General features: G+C 52.8%; 1 protein-coding gene across 3 annotated transcripts in view; it reads right to left on the minus strand.

The window, feature by feature from the left end:
• Positions 1–823: 823 nt before the first annotated feature.
• RAD52 (RAD52 homolog, DNA repair protein) overlaps positions 824–23,530 on the minus strand; it is a 632,693-nt gene continuing 609,986 nt past the window's right edge. For all 3 annotated transcript variants that reach the window (XM_069628612.1, XM_069628610.1, XM_069628611.1), the window contains exon 12: positions 824–2,784. In XM_069628612.1, coding sequence (XP_069484713.1) covers positions 2,717–2,784 — 68 coding nt within the window. In that variant the 3' untranslated portion in view covers positions 824–2,716. The remainder of the gene's footprint in view (positions 2,785–23,530) is intronic.

A 23,530-nucleotide genomic window follows, 5' to 3' on the forward strand; every position in this document is an offset into this window, starting at 1 on the left:
CGATGATGATAGTGAGGGGTGTTTATGCAGTACAGTGAATAAATGGCTTTAGAGAAGTTAGGACATGAATTAGTTGTCTTGTTTCAAAAATGTTTTTTATTTTTTTGCTTCCTTATTGAGTATGTATATATCAGAACAGGTTCATTGCAGTGTACTTTATGTAGATGTAGTGCAAGGCTTTGGACAGCAATTATTGTGGTTCATAGATATAATAAGGAGATGAAAGAAAATCGAGCATGTTACCAACTCTGATACTGAATTTTCTTTTGGTTTATTTGAGGCACATTGGATGCAATGGGGCTGGTCTACATCTGAACACCCATGCCAAGCGAGGTTGCAGAGCAGAGCTGAGCTGTGGAATGCACGATGCTTCAGGCTGCCCAGGCCATTCAGGCCCCTCCTGAGAAGTACAGAGCTGACGGTACTGCTGGCGCTAATCCCAAGGCCAGAGGCTGCCTCATAGATAGGACAGTGCAAGCTTTTCGCAACTGTAGGCTACACTCTGAAATGGACCCAACGTGCATTATACATGCTGTTTTATGGGTGAAATGGCTCTACATATTTCTCGGAAATATGCAGAGCCACTTCTCTGTGTATTATTTGTGTCTGAGTGCCTAAAGTGCCCAAGGTGTCATGGGGGAGCAGGAAGAGCCACACACTCAAACAAACCGAGCAAAGACTGTGCTATCTTTTGATTTATGTTCATATCATGAATTAAAATGTGTCCAATTTGCCCTTTTTCTCTCTCCCTCTTCAAATACAATCAAGGTTTCCCAAGAGTTATACTAAACCAGGCATTGCCAAAAAAACACAACGTGAACAGTTTAACAACAGAATTCCACATGGATACATTTTTATTTAATTGTGAATAATAAAAATATAAAATTGACAATAAAAACATGATGCTAAAATCACACGACCGAAGGAAATAAATAAAAGATTAAACATGTATTCACACTGTGATGACTAATGTTGAATACATCACACGTCATAGGCTAGATTGTGCAGTAATACATCCAAATACAGGTTTACCTCACCTCAGTAAGATGGCAGGCTTTGAGAGAAATGTAACATTTTAAGTGCTGCCAAACGAAAGAACAAGATGCACAGATTTTAGTTTGCCCTTCTTAGGCACCATATTTTTGGGCAGTGTTGGAGGTTAAGTCATTATGAAAAACCTTTCAAAATCTCTCCTACAACTATTCAAGAAGAGTGCAGAGAGGATGCTGAATTATTCAGAAATCTCAAATTGTTCCATTCCAGGTGGGAACAGTTCTTCCACAGGCCTTTTTTCTTTGTGATCTGGCATTTGCTGTCCTGAATTTGTAATGCAAAAGCAGGACTACGATTACCAGAATGAAAGCAAAAAACCCAACTAGTTGAACTACTCACACCTGACAAGTGACCACTTGAGAACTCATACTTTACTCTTCCAACAAATGTGTCTCTTGTTCCATTGCCAGGGTTCTTTGATAAGTTAGCAGTATGCAAAAAGGCTAAGCCATACCAAAGTACTACAAAGGCTAAAAGCATCTGGTTTTCATAAATTGGTGTACGGTTGCATGTTGTACCTGGTCACCAAAATCTGGTCCCACCCACATTTGCAAAGTGTGACGTAGCCACTAAGCACCTGGCTTTCACCTAGTGTTTGACCACAACAGGAGTTCTGACTAGGCACCACATTCAATCATGTTCTAGTGAGTGTGGTTGTAAACGACTGCAGGTCCTGAAACACAAATCACTTATCTATTTTGCCTGCATCGTGTCTCAGGGTGCCATCATCAACTATATTTGCAAGCAGAAGATTGGGAATTGAACCCTTAAGTACCTGCTCCCAAATATATGAGTCTTTGTTTAGAAAACATTAGCATCAGCCTCACAAGCTGATGTCAATATTCCACTGCACTACTTTAATTTTATCCAGGCCAGAAAACCTAATGTGGTTTAAAGTGAGCGTCTGGTTTTGAATGTCAGCATGGAATTATAAAATTACATACTCATGTATTCTTCTTTTTAAAATACTGTCAAAATTCTGTATAAGACCGCATTCTCTGGTGACCGACCACAATATCCAAGATAAAACACCAATCTTAAAAGGAAAGATCTGTTTAAGCAAAACTGCTCCTGGATCTTCTGGTCTGCCAAACAACTCTACAATGGAGAATTATAGATAAATGGGCATGTGATAAAACAACAAAACAGCAACATTCTACTCATATGAAATATTGTAACTGTGTGGCCAATGCTCTGAGATTTGCCTTCTTTCAAATACTGAATTTCTCGTTCCATCACCCTGAATCATCCTCGTTCATTATTTGTCGTTTGAGTCTTTTGGTACGGATACTCAGGTAATTAAGATCAAACACTGAGGACGCTACAATGTGCTCTTCCTTTAGTCTCTCCCTATCACAAAGACAGACGTAACATCTTCTTCGAGCAATCCACAGAAATTACTTGTTTTTGTTCACAAAGGAGACCACATGTAGACTTTGCAGCAAAACTACAAACCTGGGCAAGGTTTACTGGAACCAAACTTGGTCTGGGTCTAGAAAAGCATCCTCATCCTTGAGTAATGTCAAAGCAAAGTTTGCAGCAACCATCGCATTGATTTGTGGACGGCAAAAAGCATGTTTCTGGACTACCTGAGCAAGTTATATGCCAATGATCAACAAGGTGAATTGGGGAAAAGGCACAATCTGCTGGAGATCTTCACTAGTTAGCAGGGCTCCAGTCTCCGCTTCTTCATTACCAGGCCAACATTTCTGTTGTAAGGACTTGGATCCCCTGGAAAAGAGAAAGACGTTATCAGCCATAAAATGTTTCACTTCTCTGCAAGTCCCTAACCATAGTAATCGCTCAGTGGATACTGATGGATCATTTGAACATACTTTCTACCCATCTCAGGACTTTTGATAAAGGGAAATAGGTGATTACTCTGTGACCACTGACGACTGTCTACATAAACATTGTGAAGAACTACCCAATTTACTTCCATCCTCTTCCTGAGAAACAAAGAAGGACCTTTGCTGGATAAGGGTGTAGAATCAGTTCCTGAACAAACAGCTGTAGGTTAAGTGTCAGAGTTTGGTTGTCTGCTATGAGGATGGAAGTTACATGGAGGATCTGGGCAGTTCCATTGTTGCAGCAGTGCAATACGAAACATATTTGCAATTTAAAATAAGAATACACCCCCACAGATAACTGTGCTCAGTGGTTCAAACACCAATTTCATTCATTATTGGCATTACTGATAGCCATGTGTAAGACTGGCCCTTCCTACTTTTGCAGCGAGTTCCACAAACATGCTCGTGCCAATAATGTAAACTTTGTCAACTCTTTCCTACTTGACACACATGCAACCAACCACAATGAAGAAAAGGACACAGATGCTTCTTCCTAAGGGGTGAGAGCTTTTGCTCCTACCTAAAGCAAAAATGAACGCAAAAATATCCTGTTTCTCAAAAATCCAGGGCCATACATATTACATCCACCGACTAGAGATATATGTGCCTAGATGATATTTAGTATGTGTGCATGCATTACAAGTTCCCAGTTAATTTATTAATTAGTTTGAAAGGTCCATTGGGGTATAGTGTGCACACATTCGCAAAGGACAACTCCACAATAATGTGCTATTGCAAGCAAGTAAACCTCACTGTTGCAGATCCACACAGTAGATTTAGAAGCAGAAAAGAGAATCTTAGAGGGCCCTCACTATACACTAACCATTGATCAAAAATGAGATTAGGCGAACATACCTAGGGCACAGTAAACCATGGAGACATCTGTATACAATTTGATTAGTTATCCTTTACCAATTGTGCCTCCTAGACCAGTCTGTCATTGTTTATTCTCGCACCCAACCCTATTAATATGTTTAAGCGACATGAAGCAATGTTGAACAAATAGTGAAATGATTGAAAAACTACACAGTAAGGTGTAAGTATGACACCACTTTATGGAATAAAATTTGGATCAGTAGGAAAAATAACCTTGCCATTCAGAGAAAGCGCAAGGAACTTCAGCAGAAAGTCTGTGAATGAAAGAGATCATCGCTGCTTAAACAATACAAGCAGTTAGTACTAAAAGTATGTTTTTGTGGATTCCTCCATGTTTGATTTTAATGCAGCAATTGTATGCATTTACGCAATAAGAATTTACATGTGTAAACTACATTTAATATTTGCATTCCCACAAATTAAGGAATTATACCTAGATCCTCTGAGCAGGGTCTTATGCTGGACATCTATTAAGACTTTATACTGCAAGTGAGAAATTGGTTGCTTTTTAATTACAATTATTCCACTGAACAGCAATTTAGCAAAGATTTTGAAACAAATGAACCGAAGTCTCATTCAAACATGCATCACAACACAACCAAAGCTGTCGTCTTATGACAGAAGATCCCATGATGCATCCTTTAATTGTTTATCTCAGTCAAGTATGTCTCGAACACTAGTTTGTACTTAGAGTAGATTTCTTGGGATGATTCCACACTCCATATGTTTTGCTGCATAGCAGACCAATGAGTTTACACTGTTCCCAATTGGCCAGGCAGTTTAGTCAAACGTAGTACATCCTATGCATCAATAAAAACATACTAGTGAGCTGAGAAAAGTTACTTGTTCAGTTAATAAGTTTAGGTATTACGGTGTTGTGCGACCCAGGAACGCAGGAGATGCTGCCTGATGACAAGTAGTATGCAACGCAACTTCCACGCTTCTGACCCTCTAAGTACCGAGGATTGGATCCTCTGCTGCAACGCCCTTGCAGGACAACGCCACAGTGTTGTGCGATGCAGGTACGCAGGAGACGCTGCCAGACGACACGTAGCATGCAATGCAACTTCCACGCTTCCAAGCCCTTAAGAACTGAGGATTGGACCCTCTGCAGCAAAGCCTTCGAAGGACAAGGACGCAGTGCATTGTGACACAGGTATGCAGGAGACGCTGCCCAATGACACGGAGCACGCAACGCAACTTCCATGCTTCCAAGCCTTTAAGAACTGAGGATAGGACCCTCTGTGGCAAAGTCCTCTCAGGACAAGGCTGCAGTGTTGTGCGATGCAGGTGTTTGGTGGAAAAGTGGTACTGGCGGAGACTGCAAGCACTGACGTCACTCCGTCCATCCGCGTCTGTAAGGTATGAAGGTGAGGGGAGGGAGAGAAGCACTGCTGCATTCCACGCAACTTCCCTCCCTTGCGCGTCCTTCTCCTATCTTCCTGACTCCACGTGCGCCTTCCACACACAACTCAGGCTCCACTCTCCCAGCCTTGAGTTTCCCTCCTCTCTCTTCCCGTCTCCACGTGCACTTTCCACCTACAACTCAGGCTCTGCTCTCCCGGCCTTGCGCATCCCTCCCCACTCGTCCAGTCTCCATGTGCGCTTTCCACCCGTAACTCAGGCTCCGCTCTCCTGGCCTTGAATGTCCCGCCTCTCTCTTTCCATCTCCTTTTGCACTTTATACCCGTAACTCAGGCTCTGCTTCCCCTGCCTTGCGTGTCCTTCCTGTCTCCATGTGTGCTTTCCACACGTTCTTGGGTCCTTCTCACCCTCTCCTCCTTCCCCTTTCAGGTCCCCCCCAAAGTGTTACTATTTATTGTATATTTGCTGTATTGTGTGCATTATCTTACTCTTCTCTAGGCCCCCCAGGGTTCCAGTGTCTTGCGTATATTGTACTGTATTTGCATTCCCTTCTCACTCTATATTGTTTTGTGACTATTGTATTTTTGTGGTGTTGTGCATTTCTCTTCTTACTCCTCTAGGTCCCCCAGGTTTACTAGTGTTCTGCGTATTCAGTACTGTATTGCATTTCCCCTCTCACTGCCTTCCCCCTTTGTGTGCCCCTAGTGTCCCCCCCCCCCAACATCTCCTGCTTGGGCTGCCTTCTCTTGCTATCTGCCTCGCACCCCTCAATGGTGGTTTCTGTCTCGTCTATCTTCTCTAACTGCCACTCAATCTCCTATCTTATCCCTCTCACTAAGTCTGGTAGGAAGAAGTTCAAAAGGGACATACTGGTCTCCAACCCAGGCCTCCCTATAGCTGATACCCACACCAGTGCTTCCTCCAGACAGACCCTCACCAGGCCCATGGACCCCACATATGGTCTCTGTTCTCTCACCTTCTTTCTCCTCCTCTCACACCTGGCCCCCTTCCACTCCTCCAAGACTATTATTAATGTCTATCTGAATGGTACCGTTTTCGTCCAGGGCTCTCAGCTCAATCTCCTCCATTTCGATAGACACTTCCTGCATCTTATCAACTTCCTCCCTTCTCCTATTACCCCTACATATACCTCTCTGGCTACTTCGCCACCTTCCTCTACTGCTACCTCTCTGGCACCCTCCTCTACTTCTCTGGCTGCTCTGCCTTCTCCACCACCACCCCTCTGGCACCCTCTTCTTCCTCTCCGACTACTCGGCCATCTCCATCTTTCTCCTCTGCCCAATCTCAGGCACCTCTAACACCTCTGCAGGGCATCCTCATGCCTGTACCCCTTCGTGGAAGTCTTTCAAATGTGGCAATCTGCTCCACGTCGCTACCCTTAACTCTCACTCTGCTGTCAAACACTCCTCTGACATCTGCCGACTGCTCGAAGAACTTGATCTGGATGTCCTCGGTCTCACCGAGACATGGTTACGGCCAGCTCTGTCACAAGCTTCGACACTCTCCTCACTGATGGCTACAAGATCCTCTCCGAAGTCAGAACCAACCGTCCATGAGGTGGAGTAGCCCTGATCTTACCGGAGTGGATCCCTGCTGCTGTCATTCCCACGCAGGTCTACTCCTCCTTTGAATGCCTGGTCTGTAGGCTCTCTATCTCTCCTGGCTTCTCTCTTACTGTGGCCACCATCTACAGGCCACCTGGCCGGGTCACCCTCTTCCTCCGAGTGGGCTGACCTCTCCTCCTCCATTCTTGCCTCTACCTGTCAACTTCTCCTCCTCAGAGACCTCACTGTCCATTTGGATGCCTCTAGCCCCTCCTATGGGCTCTTTTGCAATCTGTGTGACTCTCTCTCGCTCTTTCTATTCTTCCCTCTGGCCCGACACACTCTGCCGGGCACACACTGTATGTTATCTCATCAACCATCCCCCTCTCCAACCTTCTAACCACTCCTCTCTCTTGTACTGACCACTTTCTTCTCTCCTCTCACCGGTCGCTCTCGGTCCAGCAGGCAAGGGGACCCCAGCACTGCCACCCACCTTCTCCGTCATCCGGCCCATGAAGCGTGCATCAGTGGAGGCCTTTGCTGCTATTTTCTCTCCGCTTTCACCTGCAGCTGACGCACTCCGACACAGCCCTCTCCAACTTGCATCGCTCAATCTCTAACACTCTTGATGTCCTTGCCCCTGTCATGAGGATCCATCTGAAGCCCACATCCAAGCGCAATGTTTGGTATGATTCTGATTTCGACACCCTTAAATGTAAGTGTAGGGTGGCTGAGAGGAAGTGGAGGGCATCAGGCTCATCCTCTGACAAAATGGCCTGGCGGCTGCTCCAAAGGCAATATAGACTCTTTGTCCTGTCCAAGAAGAGAGCCTACACCCAAGGACGCATCTCTGCAGCCTCTAGCAACTCAGCCAAACTCTTCAAAATTTGCAAGGAGCTGGCCAATCCTGTTGCAGTCTCCACCTCTCCTGTTCCCTCCCAGGCCCTTTGCACGGCACTAGCTTTTCATTTCACCACTAAAACTCAGGACATCCTGTCCACTCTCTCCTCTTCCTCTACCACTCCTGGCCCCTCTCTGGCTGTCTCTCCTCCTCCTTTCTCCTCCTTCCCTGTGTTCACTCCCGACGATGTTTCTAGACAAGTCTGATCTATGAAAGTTTTGTCAAAGCAGGTGCTCCACTGCTCCTCCAGAACCATCAAGGACCACATTGACACCATCTCTTCAGCCTTGGCCGATTTCTGCAATCACTCTTTTGCAACTGGAACCTTCCCTTACCCCCTAAAGCACTCCCTTGTGACCCCTTCCTCAAGAAATCCTCTGCTGATCCCTTCTCTCCGGCAAACTACTGCCCAATCTCTATCACTCCTTTCATGGGCAAACTCTTGGAAAAGCTGGCCATCTCCCATCTTACTCTGGCTTTAGAGCAGCCAGAAGCATGGAAACTGCTCTCCTGAACCCTCACGAAGACATGCTCTCAAATCTCAACTTTAATCTTACTTCTGTCCTCATTCTTGTTGATCTATCCTCTGCTTTCGATACGGTCAACCACGCCATTCTGATCAGTCGCTACCGTGACAACCTGGGCATCACAGGTCAGGCCCTATTATGGTTGACCTCCTTTCTATCCCATCGACCCTCCCAGGTCCAACTTGGGTCCTTTCTCTCTCCCACCGTTCTCCCTACATGTGGTGTTACCAGGGTTATAACCTCTCACCCTGGCTCTTCAACCATTACTTGGCTCCTTTGGCCCACTTCATCTCTACCTTCTGTTATAACTTTCAGTGTTGTGCGGACAACACTCAGCTCTCCTTCAGGCTCCCCTCAGCCTCCTCTGATCTCTGTCTCATTCCTGACGTCTATCCGCGATTCAGGAATGGTGTGCCTCCAACAATCTCTGCCTTACTGCCAGTAAGACTGAGATCATTCTCATTGGGACCCCAGCTCCTGCTTTCCCACTAGCCCTCTGGCCTCCCACCCTGGGCCCTCCATCCTCACCTCTGTCCTCAGAAGTATTCTTTCCTTTTCTCACTTTCCCCCAGAAGCTCATTGTCTCCAGAGCCCTGGTTCTCTCTAGGCTGGACTATTCCAACAGCCTCTTTCTAAATCTGCCTGCCTTTGCTCTTCGCCCTCTGTAACTAATCCAGAACAGGACTGTGAGACGTGTCCTTGTCCTCAAGCCCAGGGATTGTATCTCTCCAGCCCTGAAATCTCTCCACTGGCTCCCGGTGGCTGCAAGGATCAAGTTCAAGACCCTTTGCATCATCCACAAGACTTTCTGGGGCCGGGACCACACTACATCCAACTCTCTATTTCTAGGCTTCTTACTTCTTGAGTCCTCTGTTCATTCACCTCCAACTCTCTGAGGGTCAGACACTTCTCCAGGCAGAGAGTGGGGTTAGATCTCTGTCTTCGGCTGGGGCCTCCCCCTGGAACAGCCTCCCTGCCTCTCTCAAACTTGAGTGGGACAGATCTATGTGATTATTGCGATGGCCGAAAATGCTGACATTTACAGGGTAATTCATAGAATTTCGCAGAAAAGTGTCGCAAGCGTCTGGCGCAGAGTGTCCGCGTGCGATTGTCTGCGCCAGGCACGTGCGCTAAAACCGATTTCCGCGCACAGCGTATTCATGGATTCTAGGCTCCCAAACCAGCCGTGGCGCAGAGTATCGCAGCGACCCTGCAGCAGCGCCAGTAACGCCCCCAAGAACGCCCTCGCGCAAGGAAAAGCCATCAAAATCGCAAAATCATCGCAAAGGGCTGCGCTAACCTTGGACCAGTTTACAGGGCTGCCAAACAAGGAACGCAAAGCGGGTAACGTTCATATCAGGGGTACGCGGGAAGTTTTACACGCGATTAGCCAGGGTACGTGTATTACAGGGGTACGCGGGAAGTTCAACACGCGATTGGCCAGGGTACGTGTATTACAGGGGTACGCGTGAAGTTTTACATGCGATTAGCCAGGGCACGTGTATTACAGGGGTACGCGGCAATTATCACACGCGATTTGGCTGGGTACGTGTATTACAGGGGTATACGGGAAGTTTTACACGCGATTTGGCTGGGTACGTGTATTACAGGGGTGCACGGGAATAATCACACGCGATTTGGCCAGGTACGTGTATTACAGGGGTGCGCGGGAATTACCACACGCAATTTGGCTGGGTACGTGTATTACAGGGGTGCGTGGGAAGTTAAACACGCGATTAGGCTGGGTGGATCCTCACAGGTGTACCCTGTACACCCTCCACGGCCCCTGCAGGCCGCCCACACCACAGGGGACTACCCTGCACACCTGCTCATGTCCCCCTGCACCCCCACCCCCCAGCAGTGCAGGGGCACCCTCCACCAGGCCCCCACCCATGTCCCCTATCACCCCCACCCCCCAGCCACCAGGGGCACCCACCACCAGGCCCCCACTCATGTCTCCCACCACCCCCACCCCCCAGCCACCAGGGGCACCCACCACCAGGCCCGCACCCATGTCTCCCACCACCCCACCCCCCAGCAGTGCAGGGGCAGCCTCCACCAGGCCCCCACCCATGTCTCCCACCACCCCCAACCCCCAGCAGTGCAGGGGCACCCACCACCAGGCCCCCACTCATGTCTCCCACCACCCCCACCCCCCAGCCACCAGGGGCACCCACCACCAGGCCCGCACCCATGTCTCCCACCACCCCACCCCCCAGCAGTGCAGGGGCACCCACCACCAGGCCCGCACCCATGTCTCCCACCACCCCCAACCCCCAGCAGTGCAGGGGCACCCACCACCAGGCCCCCACTCATGTCTCCCACCACCCCCACCCCCTAGCCACCAGGGGCACCCACCACCAGGCCCCCACTCATGTCTCCCACCACCCCCACCCCCCAGCCACCAGGGGCACCCACCACCAGGCCCGCACCCATGTCTCCCACCACCCCACCCCCCAGCAGTGCAGGGGCACCCACCACCAGGCCCGCACCCATGTCTCCCACCACCCCCACCCCCCAGCAGTGCAGGGGCAGCCTCCACCAGGCCCCCACCCATGTCTCCCACCACCCCACCCCCCAGCAGTGCAGGGGCAGCCTCCACCAGGCCCGCACCCATGTCTCCCACTACCCCCACCCCCCAGCAGTGCAGGGGCACCCACCACCAGGCCCGCACCCATGTCTCCCACCACCCCCACCCCCCAGCAGTGCAGGGGCACCCACCACCAGGCCCCCACTCATGTCTCCCACCACCCCCACCCCCCAGCAGTGCAGGGGCACCCACCACCATACACCCCACCAACCTGGATGACTCCGTGCCATCTCCCCTCGTTGGGCCCTGTGGGGTCCCAGCTGCCTCTTCTGCTGCTGAGGAGTCCAACTCCGACCTCCGCCTCTTGGACCTCCCCTTGCCAGCTGCGGCCTGGGACGCGGCACCAGACTCCTCACTCCCCGACGAGATCACAACTTGGGAGGGGATCTGGCCCTTGCGTCTCCGGCTGGTGGTGCGACCCCTGCCGCTGTGCTCCACAGCACCTGCTCCGTCCTCTTCATCAGTTGACGGTGCAGACAGGGAGAAAGAAAACACAGGCATCAGGGCACTGTAAAATGGACTCATACACACATGACAGTTATACATGAGTGGCATAGGTAAACCTCAGACATGGCATCACAATCCCCAACACACATGTCATTTCAACTTGCACACATGAGCCATACCACAGCCATGATGCAACAGCCAGCACCATCCATTCACATACAACAGCATGTGCAGCCAAAGGTCATCCACACATCACATGCAACATAGGGAGTACACTACACATGCACACACAACACCAAACCTGCATGCATGTGTACACCTCCGCCAACTGTCGCAGTGTCTCCATCGACATCCATGTCACACCTGACAATCATTCCTCCACATCCTGTGCCATGCAAGCCCACACACACAAGCACCATCCATGTGTCACACATGAGACCCCTTGCATGTGTCACCCTCACAGCCCTGTACACCCCCCCTACTTGGCCACATAAAAATACATGTTCAACCTGCACACTCCTGGCACACCACCACACGCACAACTTACTATCAGTATGCATGTACACTTACCGCTCGACTCCAGACGGGTCTGCTTCTCAAGGACATGGATGTGGAGCGCAGGGGATATGCGTTCCAGGACCCTCATCTGATCTTCCGACAAGTGGCCCCGCCCGCCCCTTAGCATCTGCTGCCATCATGAGGCGCCGGGCCTTGTTGAGGGTGCTGGACCTGAAGTCCTCCCAGCGCTTCCTGACACATTAGTAGTCGCGGACTGCCACCTCCTCCGCGTTGATGGCAGTCACGACGTCCATCGGCGCGCAACCTTCCCAAGAGGGCATCATACTGCCCCACGACATGCTCCACCAGGACAACAACTTCCCTGGCACTGAAGCTGGTGCCCCTCTGCCTCCTTGGCCGGGGGTTGCCACTGGTGCCAGATGTCGTAGTGCCCGACATGGCAACCCCAGAGGCAGGAGTGGGTGGGCAACTGGGTCCTGGTGCTGGGCTGTGGGGTGACAGTCGGGAGCCTTTGGTTCCAGCAGGGGTGGTCACAGCAACAGCACCCCTGGCTGATGTGCAGGCAGCAAATGGCAGGGCACGTGGCCAGCAGGCAGTCAGGCAGCAGCAGATGGCAAGTGGGAGCGTGCTCAGGGCTCTGGGGGGCAGTAATTTGGCCTCCTGGGCAGGAGCGTGGTCTTCCGTGTGCTTACGCGTGGACAGCCTGATAGGGAGTGATTTTGCACGTGAAAATCCCACACGTCTGCGTGTGAATCGAAGAAAGGCCCTTAGCGCGTAAACCCATCAACAGCATATGCGCGTCCATGAAGTCACGTGCACGTGCAGGAAAATGTTGCGTGACACGTCCGAGTGTCAAAGCGTGTGATTGGAGAAAATAGACCTACACGCAGAAGTCACAAAGCGTGTAAATGGTTAAAATGGACCTACACGCAGAAGTGACAAAGCGTGTGATTGGTGAATATGGATCTACACGCAGAAGTGACAAAGCATGTGATTGGTGAAAATGGATCTACACGCAGAAGTGACAAAGCGTGTGATTGGTGAAAATGGGCCTAGCACGTACACGCCGCGTAAGTGACGCTGTACGTGTGGGCCTGTATATAAGGTACGTGTAGAACACCATTTCCTTGTACGTGCTTTTCGTGGAGAGCGAGTGGGTGAATTCTGTACTTCTTGTCGTTTCACACGCGATTTACTTCACAGCGTTTCCAGTTCGTACTCCCTGTTACCTCTGACAGCTTTTTCTCTTTTTTCTCTCGTACTGGTTTACCTGGGCCTGTTCCCTCAAACAGTGTCCCCTTCTACTGTTGTCCTGTCTCCTCAGACAGTGTACATATCTTCTTTTGGCGGGGGTGTTGCCAACCAAACGCGCTCATTTTTCACGCTCTTTTACCTGGCAGACGGTGAGTCACGCACGTATCTAACTTCTGTGCTTGCCCCGTGTGTAGCCTACCCCTTCAGAGGTCATTCTAGGCTGCGTGTGACACGCATACGTTCATTCTTGTGTTACTGGGTGCCACAGCGTAGTGCAGGTTTTTCTTTCTGCACACGTTGTCTAGGAGGGGTTGCGTGCACTTCATCTCCCTTTTTTGGGCCTCCTGTGCGTTGCGTGACCCGTCATCTTTCCCCAGGGGTTACAATCAGCCTTGCTAGAGCACTAGGGTACAATTACCATCTGGTACCCAACCCCTTTGACCCCCAATTGCCCAGGACTATAGTCTACAGCCACTCCCATACGCACATTAATATCAGTGCCATGGCTGGGAGGCGAGGATTCCGTAAGGGTGGCAAAGGTGGAAGAGCCACAAGTGGTGGCCGTGGTGGATCCGGTAGGGGACATGGTCGTAACTTGCAGGGTGAGCCTGTCCCCCCATGTGCGGAGGACCAGTCAAGGGCACCCATTATCCACCCCCCCTCCCCTCCCCCCCCTCCCGTTGAGGCTGATGTGGCTGACACCATCCATGCTCAGCCCTTGTTGGACCAGCCCATTGTGGCACCACACCTGGCTGACTCCATGGCTGACTTCCAGGTCAGCAGGGCTACCACACGTGCGCTGGTGCACGTTGATGCCATCATGCCACGTGGATCTGGGGCAGCAAGGTCATCTGCTGCCCCAAGTAGGCAGGGTGGAGAGGCTGCAGGGGCAGCTGCGGCTCCATCCACCCCAGCTCTCTCACACCCAGCCAGGACAGTGTCCGTCCTAGTCCATTCTGCTGACATTCCCCATGACACCATTATACTTGAGCCAATGCCTGCACCAACTCCCATGCTGAGTGTGCAATCCCACACACCTGATACAGAGCCCACCAGGGCTCCTGCCCCTAGTGTCCAGAGCGGCGCAGGACACTCAGGATCACCACCACCTTCCAAGCGGAAGAGGAAGAGTGCTCGTCCGGCACAGGCTGATGCCCCAGACACGGCTACACAGTCCGGTCCGTCGAGGAAGCCCAGCTTCACGGATGACGAACTGAATGCACTTGTCGAGTATGTGTCCGGACATGATAACGAGATGGTCATTGTTGCAGGATCAAAGACCACACCTGCACAACGCCAGGCACACTGGCAGACCGTTGCGGACATCGTAAGTGCCCTTGGAATCGTGAGGCGCACAGCCAATGATTGCTACAAGCGCTGGAATGACCTAAAGCGCAGGGCAAAGAAGAAGCTGGCCTCAAGTCATGCCGCAACTCTAGTGACTGGAGGTGGGTCTCCAGTAGAAGACATGGAACTCACTCCACATGAGTCAGTCGCTGGGACCTACGTCACGGAGGAACAGATCCAAGGCGTGGGAGATCTGCCTGATTACGAGGCATTGTCCGGTGAGTGCACATGCATGTCTGTGTCATCCATGTGCATGGTGTGTGTGTGAGGGCATCTGTTTGTGTGCCAGGTGAGAGTGTGTGCGCCTGAGTCGAATGTGTCAGCCATGTGCTTCATGCAATACATCCTGCACAGCTGCAATTGGCCATTGCAGTATCCCTTCTGCCAACAGTAGACATCTAGCCCAACAGCACCCCAGTTGCCCTTGAAGTGTCACCTTGCCACAACATTGTTGCTTATTTTCCTATGTTCAATCAGACAGATTGTATGCATTCCACCACTTATACTAGGCATTCCTCAGTCCTCTAGTCACATGTCTGGCATGGCCATGGTAAAGTGGAGTGACTTTGTTACCTGGATATCATATGTTCACACATGTCCCTGTGCAATTGGACCATATTGGACTGGCAGCTCCAGGTGATAAAGCAGACCTGTTTCAATTAGAAAAGCTATTGCATGTGGGAACTGGACAGAATGAATAAGTGCTGCCCTCCTCTCCATCTACACTCAATAGCAATGGCACATGCCATCTGTGTGATGGCATGTGTGTGTCACCTGGCAATCACAGGGCAATGTGTGATGCCACTGCCAGGCAGCATGCAGAAAATGTGTTCATCTTCCATCTTTGTGTAATGAGTGTGTGCCATTTGCCTGCCCTTCATACGCAGTGAGGGTGCATGCATGGGAGGGTCTTAGTCATGTGGGACATGTGTCAATCAAGTACTGGTTCTCTTGCTTCTCAGCCCTCATTGTGTGCCATGGTGCTAATGCGGGTTTCCATTTCTTTGTTATTATGTCATTGCAGGGGAAGACGCACCTGATACTGCTGGGGTTGTGGAGATGGTGCAGAGCCAGGAGGGGTCCGAGGGCCGACCAACCACCAGTGAGGGACGTGGTGTGCTGGTGGGTGAAAACCCACAAGTGCTACAGGTTGTGCTCTCAAGGGGTGTCTCTGGCTGCACCTCCCCCGAGCTGTACTCAGCTGTTGACGCGGATGATGAGACCTACGTGCCGTCGCAGGTGAGTGTTCCAGGGAGGGAATCTGTTCTGTCCCACCCACCTGCACCAGGGTCAGAACCCTCAATGGGGATGTCAGTGTTGGCAGCTAGGCCTTTGGTGGTTACGGATGCAGGGTCACACTCCGCGACATCTGATCCTGTTCCTGGGCCAGCAGATCAGAGGGGGAATGCAGTCCTGCAGCCTCAGGCAGTGCCGGCACAGCAAGGCGCAGTCCGCCTTGCCCCAGACAGGTGTGGTGCCCGCCGACATGGTGGCCGTACGCCACCTGGCAATACCGCATGGGAGCAATCCATTTACGGTATGGCTACCCAACAGGCAGCATCATCCGAGATGATGGCTCAGGCCATGGATAGGGTGGCCACTTCCATTGTCCCCCCTGAAAGGCTGATGGAGCGACTAGAGCAGGCAACCGACTCCATCTGCCAGTCACACAGGGAGGACATGTTGGCGTCCAACAGGGACAGGCGGGTGGCACTGGCGACTCTGCAGGGGGCCATCTCCATAGAGTCCCAGGGCCACAGGGAAGCCCTGAGGCAGGAGCTACATCAACTCAGGACGACTCTAGTTGAGCTTGAGGCTTCAACACACCAAAGGACAGAACAGCAGCTGGAGCGTCTCACCCGTACGCTCTCAGCTGAGATGCAAGCAACGAGGGCGGAGGTCCGGGCATCCCGTGAGTTGTTGCATGGGGACCTCCGCACCCTCATCCTCCAGAACCAGACCTACCACACCCGCATGCTTGCAGCCATGGAGGAACAGAGTAGGGCCTTGCGTGGGCTGCCTCCCATAGTGCAACCACCTCCGGATGCAGCTGCACAGGGTGATAATAGCGACAGCAGTGATACTCCCACAATAGGGTAGCCGTGTGGGCCATGAGCCCATGGAGGTGTTTTTTTTTCCCAGGATCCACACAGGTGGTTTCTGGTGTGCACCCTGACCTCGGACCTCCTGGGTGGCCTCCCCAACCCCCCCGGGCCCTTTAATGGCCATTTTTGATTTTTTTTTATTTTTATTTTTATATTTTTCCCAATTTTTTTGGGACAATTTGTTGGCTTCCGTGGTTCCTGTGGGCATACGCTGCATTGTGGCTGGGCACATGCAGGCTTGTCATGTATTAGGTTCAGATGCCTGGGTTTGAGTCACACACACCCCTCCTGCTTCCCGTTTCCATGGGCTTGCAAAGGGTGTGGTGCCCAAGTGACATTGAAGTACATGGTGACATTGGACTCCCACTACATGTGTGGGTAGTCTAGTCAATACTGTGTATACATTCCTAGTGCATATTGCTGTTGTGTTGTACACTGCATGTTGCATTGATGTGTAACTCATCATCTGTGTCTGCCTCCCAATTTGCAGGTCCCTTCCTCATGTCTACACAAGGCCCTCTAGTCTGGAGATGGGGTCCTTGTTGGCAGCAGTGCACCTACAACTCTACATGGCACCAACACTGTTCAGTTGGAAGTGGTGGGAGTGCAGGCATATGCAGGTGGTGAGACAACTGATTTATCACATTACTGAAGTCATGTTAATGGTAGTACCTGCTCAAGTTTGTTGTTGGTCCTGCATTACAGTGAGCATTTCAGGTGTAGGAAGTTTCAATTGGGGACACTGTACATTGCAACACTTGTCATGTTGTGGGGATTACTTTGTTTACCTGCACATAGCATGACATGGCACGGTGTGTTGTGTGGCGGTGCTGGGGATGGGTTGGGTGACATGGCACTGTCCTCTTGTTGCATTTAGCAAGTGGGTATTCATTTTGGCTGCTTGAATGTGTTTCTTCACAAAACTGCATTGGTGTTGTGTGTGGGTAGGGATGCACACATTGTAACACTTCCAGGTGAACAATCTCAGGCTGATATGCTTTTCACGGTTGAATCTCCAGACATTCAGGATCAGTGTCAGGTTGAGTCATCATTGACTGTCAGATGGAATGTGCCAGGCCAGTGTGCACTCCACAGGGGAGTGAATACTATGTGAAGTAATTAGCCACTAGCTGTGTACGGGCTGCCTCCCCCCGTGCCCTTTCCCCTCCCATGCGCAGCGGCTGTGCATGTGGTTGGGGATGTGGGGCCACCACCATGTCCACGGCCAGGCCCCGGCGTGTTGCACCGTTGTGCAGGACACATGCTGCCACTATGATCCTGCACACTACTGGGGGAGCGTATAACAGCTGCCCGCCAGAACGGTCAAGGGAGCGAAAGCGTGACTTTAGCACTCCGAATGTGCGCTCCACTATGCCCCGGGTTGTAATGTGGGCTGTGTTATATCTTACCTGGGGTGGCGTGGTGGGGTTCCGAATTGGCGTCATCATGTGGGGGCTGAGAGGGTAGGCACTGTCCCCTGTGGAGGTGGTGATTGGTATCATTGGTGGGGTTGTGACCTTGCTCAGTATCCAACATGCATGCATGTGCAGTGGCATACATACTCACCAAGCATCCATTTATCGCCATGCCGCCCAGCATCTATGTCCCGGCATAGGGTGGACATTCGGTAAATGAAGCTGTCGTGGGTGGACCCGGGATAGTTGGCATATACTGAGGTGATGATTCCCTTGGCATTACATACTACCTGCACGTTGATGGAATGCCAGTGCTTGCGGTTCCTATAGATGTGCTCAGATGCCCTGGGGGGACGTAGAGCCACATGGGTGCAGTCGATGGCACCTAGCACTTTGGGGAATCGTGCCACACCGTAAAAATCCTGGGCCGCAGCATGCCTTTCTGCAGGTGTTCTGGGCAGGTATATGTGCCTGCGGACTGATGGGCGTGCAGTGATGATGTCCAAGACCTGGTGTAGGCAGCGTGACTGGGTGGCCTGTGACACCCCACCCACTATGGCACTTGTCCGCTGAAATGATCCAGTGGCTAAGAAGTGCAGTACATTGAGGACCTTCTCCAGGGGGCTGAGTGCTTGGGAGCACAGGGTGGGTGATGTGAGGTCATCCTCCCACTCACTCACCAGGTCCAGTATTATGTGTGGTGGAAACCTGTACCTTCCATACACCTGGTCATCAGGCATCCCGAACAGGCTGGTTCTGGGTGTGAATATTCTGGCCCTGACTCTCCTCCTCCTCCTCCTTTGGTAGCCCACTGCCACTGCTGCTAGGAACGGTATGTTCATCCTGGCATCTGGCTTGTCATTTGATAAGTGCGCAAATTAATGCTTTGCGCGTGTACTAGGCGAGCGTGTGACCCGCGCACCCCTGGAATCTAGTTCCCAGTCCAATAGCGTGTGGAAATTCCCACGCACCACGGGATACAGGTGCGCTGACGTACTTGCGTGTGTAAGTGCCCGCGCACCCCTGAAATACACGTACATAGGCCAATCGCGTGTAAGCGCACTTTTGTCCAATTACACGCGATGACACTCGGACGTGCAGTATTTTCACGTGTGCTCCGTCATCACGTGCTGAGTGGGGAACACCCGTGCGGGTCACGTCACAGACGCGCTTACGCGCTGAGGGACTCTGGTCCAATAGAATCGCGTATGCGTGCTGACGCGCTAAGGGCCTTTCCTCGGATTTCACGCTGACGTGCAGGATTTTCACGTGCCAAATCACTCCGTATCAAGCTGGCCACCCGAAAGAACACGCTCCTGCCCAGAAGGCCGAGTTACTGCCCCCCAGTGCCCCGAGCAGCCTCCCACGTGCCATCTGCTGCTGCCTGCCTGCCTGCCTGCCTGCTGCCACCGTGCCCTGCCATTTGGTGCCTGCACATCAGCCATCTGCAGGGGTCCAGTTGCTGTGTCCACCCCTGCTGGAACTGAAGACTCCCAACTGGGATTACATCGCTCCACAGCCCAGCCCCAGGACCCAGTTGCCCACCCACACCTGCCTCTGGGGTTGCCATGTCGGGCACTTCCACATCTGGCACCAGTGGCAACCCCAGGCCAGAGGGGCAGAGGGGCACCAGCTTCACTGCCACCGAAGTTGGTGTCCTGGTGGAGCATGTCCTGGGGCAGTATGATGCCCTCTTTGGATCGTCCCGCGCCAGCAAGGAAGGACGGGAGAGGATCTGGGCCGACTGTGTGGTTGCCATCAACGCGGAGGGGGTGGCAACCCGCAACGTCCAGAAGATCAAGAAGCGCTGGGAGGACTTGAGGTCCAGGACCCTTGTGAAGGCCCGGCGCCTCGTGGAGGGGGGCCGGGGCCACATGAGTTCCATCCAGAAGAGGGTCCTGGAACGCGTACGCCCAGCGCTCCACGCCCAGATCCTTGAGAGGGAGGCCCGTCTGGAGTTGAGTGTCCAAGCATTACTGTGTGAGACAGGGCATGTTGCGGTGTGCTGGTTCTATGATACTTGCCTGTATGTGTGCCATAGGCCATGTATGCATGTATGTGTGCAGGGACATCATGGTAATGCATGTGCGACCAGTGATGTGTGACCCACGTGGTTGTTGCATGTGTCCAAATGCGGCATGGGGAGCCCTATGCAGATTTTGAACATGAGAGCATGCCAGTCTCTGTACCTGGACATGGGTGGGGGTGAGGGATGGGTGCTGATGCCAGGTACATATATGGTAGCCATGTCTGTGTGCCTGACCTGCGTGTCTGTGACTTGTGCATGCCATGGATGCATGACACATGTGTGTGACAATATAGAGATTCAGTGAAGCAGCCAACTTACCCTTGTTTTGGCTGTGTTTGGGGCCAGATGGATGTGACTGAGGTGAAGTGTGTGCATGTGATATGCATGAGCCATGATGCATGTGAGTTGCATATCATTGAATGTTTCAAGAGTCCATTGGACATGCATGGAAAGATCCATGGCATGCAGCATGCCTGTTACTGTGTGTGTTTTGCCTGGACTGACCCATGTGTTGTGGAGGGACATGATGGAAGTGTACTTTGACAGTGGTGCTCATCTGCTATTGCTTCCTGTCTAGGGGACCATTGTGCAGTACCCTGATGCTTGTGTTCTTTGTCTCCCTCTACGCAGCGGCTAGTGAAGAAGAGGGCGGAGACGGCGCTGTGGAGCAAGGCGGCGGGGATGCACCCACGGCTGCAGCGGAAGGGGTGGGTGAGCCCCCACAGGGGCCTGCTACGGCGGGAGACGGTGAGGAGCCATCCAGGTTGGTGGTTTGCACAGAGGAGGAGGAGGCCGCCACTGGGGCACACATGGGGCCTGGTGGGGGCATCCCTGCTGGTGCAAGTGGTGCAGTCCAGGGCCAGGGGCAGGAGGCAACACAGGTCACCGTGGAGGGGCCTGTGCATGTCGCTGTCCCTGACCCTGTGAGTGCACCACCATGCACCAGCAGGGATGCCCCGTCCCAGGCCCGTCCGCAGGTAGTGGGGATGTCCATGTCACCTGACTCCCCTCCACCTGCGGACGTGGGAACCCCTGGCCGTGTGGAGAAGGTCCTGATTGGGGTCGCGATGCGCACGGCTGTGATTCGTGATGCTGTGCGTGCTTCCCGGGAGGAGCACGCACGTCATCACGAAGTGCACCGTGCCGACGTGGCCCAATTGGGATCGGCCATGTTCGGGGGTTTCCTGCATGTGTTGACCAATGTGGCGGCCCTCTCCTCCTCTGTGCAGGCTATCCACCAGTCGTTCTCCTTGCCGTCTTCCGGGCCAGATGCCACCAGGGCCCCCTGTGGACCTGCCCCGACCAATGCAGCCAGCTCGGTGGGGATCCCATCCCTGCCACAGTTGGGAGTCGGAGGTCCAGCAGGGGTGGACAACACTGCAACTGGACCCCAGCAGATGGAAGATGTGACAGCATCATCAGGCAGGGCACGTGCACGACGGCGTCGGTGGTTTCCATCAGCCTGGATGCCGTCGTGCTGGCAGAGGCAGTGGCGTCGGAGGCAGCAGCGGGCTCGACGTGGGAGGCATAATGGCTCGGGGCCATCAAGATCAGAGGGGCAGCCATCGGCCGGAGGGCAGGGCAACCCTGGGATGGTGGTGTCTTCCGTGTGGGAGGAGTTGGTCCAGCGGATAGGTGTGGAGCGGCAGCGGGCGGAAGAGGAGCGGCTCGCCATGGTCAGGGCGGAGTTCTCCATGCGTCGGGCATTGAGGCGGGCTGAGTGCCTCGAGGAAGCTCGCAGGGAGTTTGAGCTGAACATGGGGTTATCCCTGCGAGACCTCGGGGCCAGGACAGAGTCCTGCCTCCAGGACATCGACATGGAGTTCGATGATGCCCTGGCCAGCAACATCAACAAGTGAGCCGCAGGACTTGCCCGCTGCCTTTGTATATAGTTATTTAGTTAGTTAGTGTTAGGTTTCCTTTATTTTGTTTTATTATTTTGGACCGCTCGGACAATGGCCACTTTTTTGTATATATTTTTTTGATTAGGTAGTAGTAGGTTTCATTTATGGTGTTGGGCTCATGGACCCTGGAACATTCCTGTATATAGTTTGCTTTTTGTAGATACTTCTTTTTCATTTCTTATTGTGTTCACCATGAGGAAATGGTTTTTCATATTTTTTCATACTACATGATATTGCTTTGGACGACAATTTTTTTTTATTCCTTTGTTTTTTTGATTATGACTTTTGTTCTCGGACATGGACCATTCATTTGCTTATCCACATAGTTGTATGTTTGATTTGTTTACTTATTTTTAATCTATAATACATTTTTTATTTTTACTTTCACGTGTTATTTTCTCATTGGTTTCATACATGTCATGATATGTGTTTTGACATTCACTTGCACCCATTGTGTATGTGTGTGTGTCGGGCATGTGTCCATTTACATTGTTGCCATTGGGGTTGTATCATGTAATTGCATTCACTATGTGGGTGGATGCTATCCTTGCCTGGGTGTTTGTGCTGGGTATGCTGCCCATTACTGCCATGATTGTGTATCGTCAGGACCTGGGGCCAGGGGGACATGTGTGGGTGCCTGGTGGAGGTTGCCCCTGCACTGCTGGGGGTGGTGGGAGACATGAGTGGGGGCCTGGTGGAGGCTGCCCCTGGATGGTGGGGGGTGGGGGTGATAGGGGACATGAGTGGGGGCCTGGTGGAGGGTGCCCCTGGATGGTGGGGGGTGGGGGTGATAGGGGACATGAGTGGGGGCCTGGTGGAGGTTGCCCCTGCACTGCTGGGGGGTGGGGGTGGTGGGAGACATGAGTGGGGGCCTGGTGGAGGCTGACCCTGCACTGCTGGGGGGTGGGGGTGGTGGGAGACATGGGTGGGGGCCTGGTGGAGGGTGCCCCTGGATGGTGGGGGGTGGGGGTGGTGGGAGACATGAGTGGGGGCCTGGTGGAGGCTGCCCCTGGATGGTGGGGGGTGGGGGTGATAGGGGACATGAGTGGGGGCCTGGTGGAGGGTGCCCCTGGATGGTGGGGGGTGGGGGTGATAGGGGACATGAGTGGGGGCCTGGTGGAGGTTGCCCCTGCACTGCTGGGGGGTGGGGGTGGTGGGAGACATGAGTGGGGGCCTGGTGGAGGCTGACCCTGGATGGTGGGGGTGGTGGGAGACATGAGTGGGGGCCTGGTGGAGGCTGACCCTGGATGGTGGGGGGTGGGGGTGATAGGGGACATGAGTGGGGGCCTGGTGGAGGTTGCCCCTGCACTGCTGGGGGGTGGGGGTGGTGGGAGACATGGGTGGGGGCCTGGTGGAGGCTGACCCTGGATGGTGGGGGGTGGGGGTGGTGGGAGACATGAGTGGGGGCCTGGTGGAGGCTGACCCTGGATGGTGGGGGTGGTGGGAGACATGAGTGGGGGCCTGGTGGAGGGTGCCCCTGGATGGTGGGGGGTGGGGGTGATAGGGGACATGAGTGGGGGCCTGGTGGAGGTTGCCCCTGCACTGCTGGGGGGTGGGGGTGGTGGGAGACATGAGTGGGGGCCTGGTGGAGGCTGACCCTGCACTGCTGGGGGGTGGGGGTGGTGGGAGACATGGGTGGGGGCCTGGTGGAGGCTGCCCCTGGATGGTGGGGGGTGGGGTGGTGGGAGACATGAGTGGGGGCCTGGTGGAGGCTGCCCCTGGATGGTGGGGGGTGGGGGTGATAGGGGACATGAGTGGGGGCCTGGTGGAGGGTGCCCCTGGA

The sequence above is a fragment of the Ambystoma mexicanum genome, chromosome 12 (genome assembly GCF_040938575.1).
Source record: "Ambystoma mexicanum isolate Mex_15411 chromosome 12, UKY_AmexF1_1, whole genome shotgun sequence".
NCBI classification, from domain to species: Eukaryota; Metazoa; Chordata; class Amphibia; order Caudata; family Ambystomatidae; genus Ambystoma; species Ambystoma mexicanum.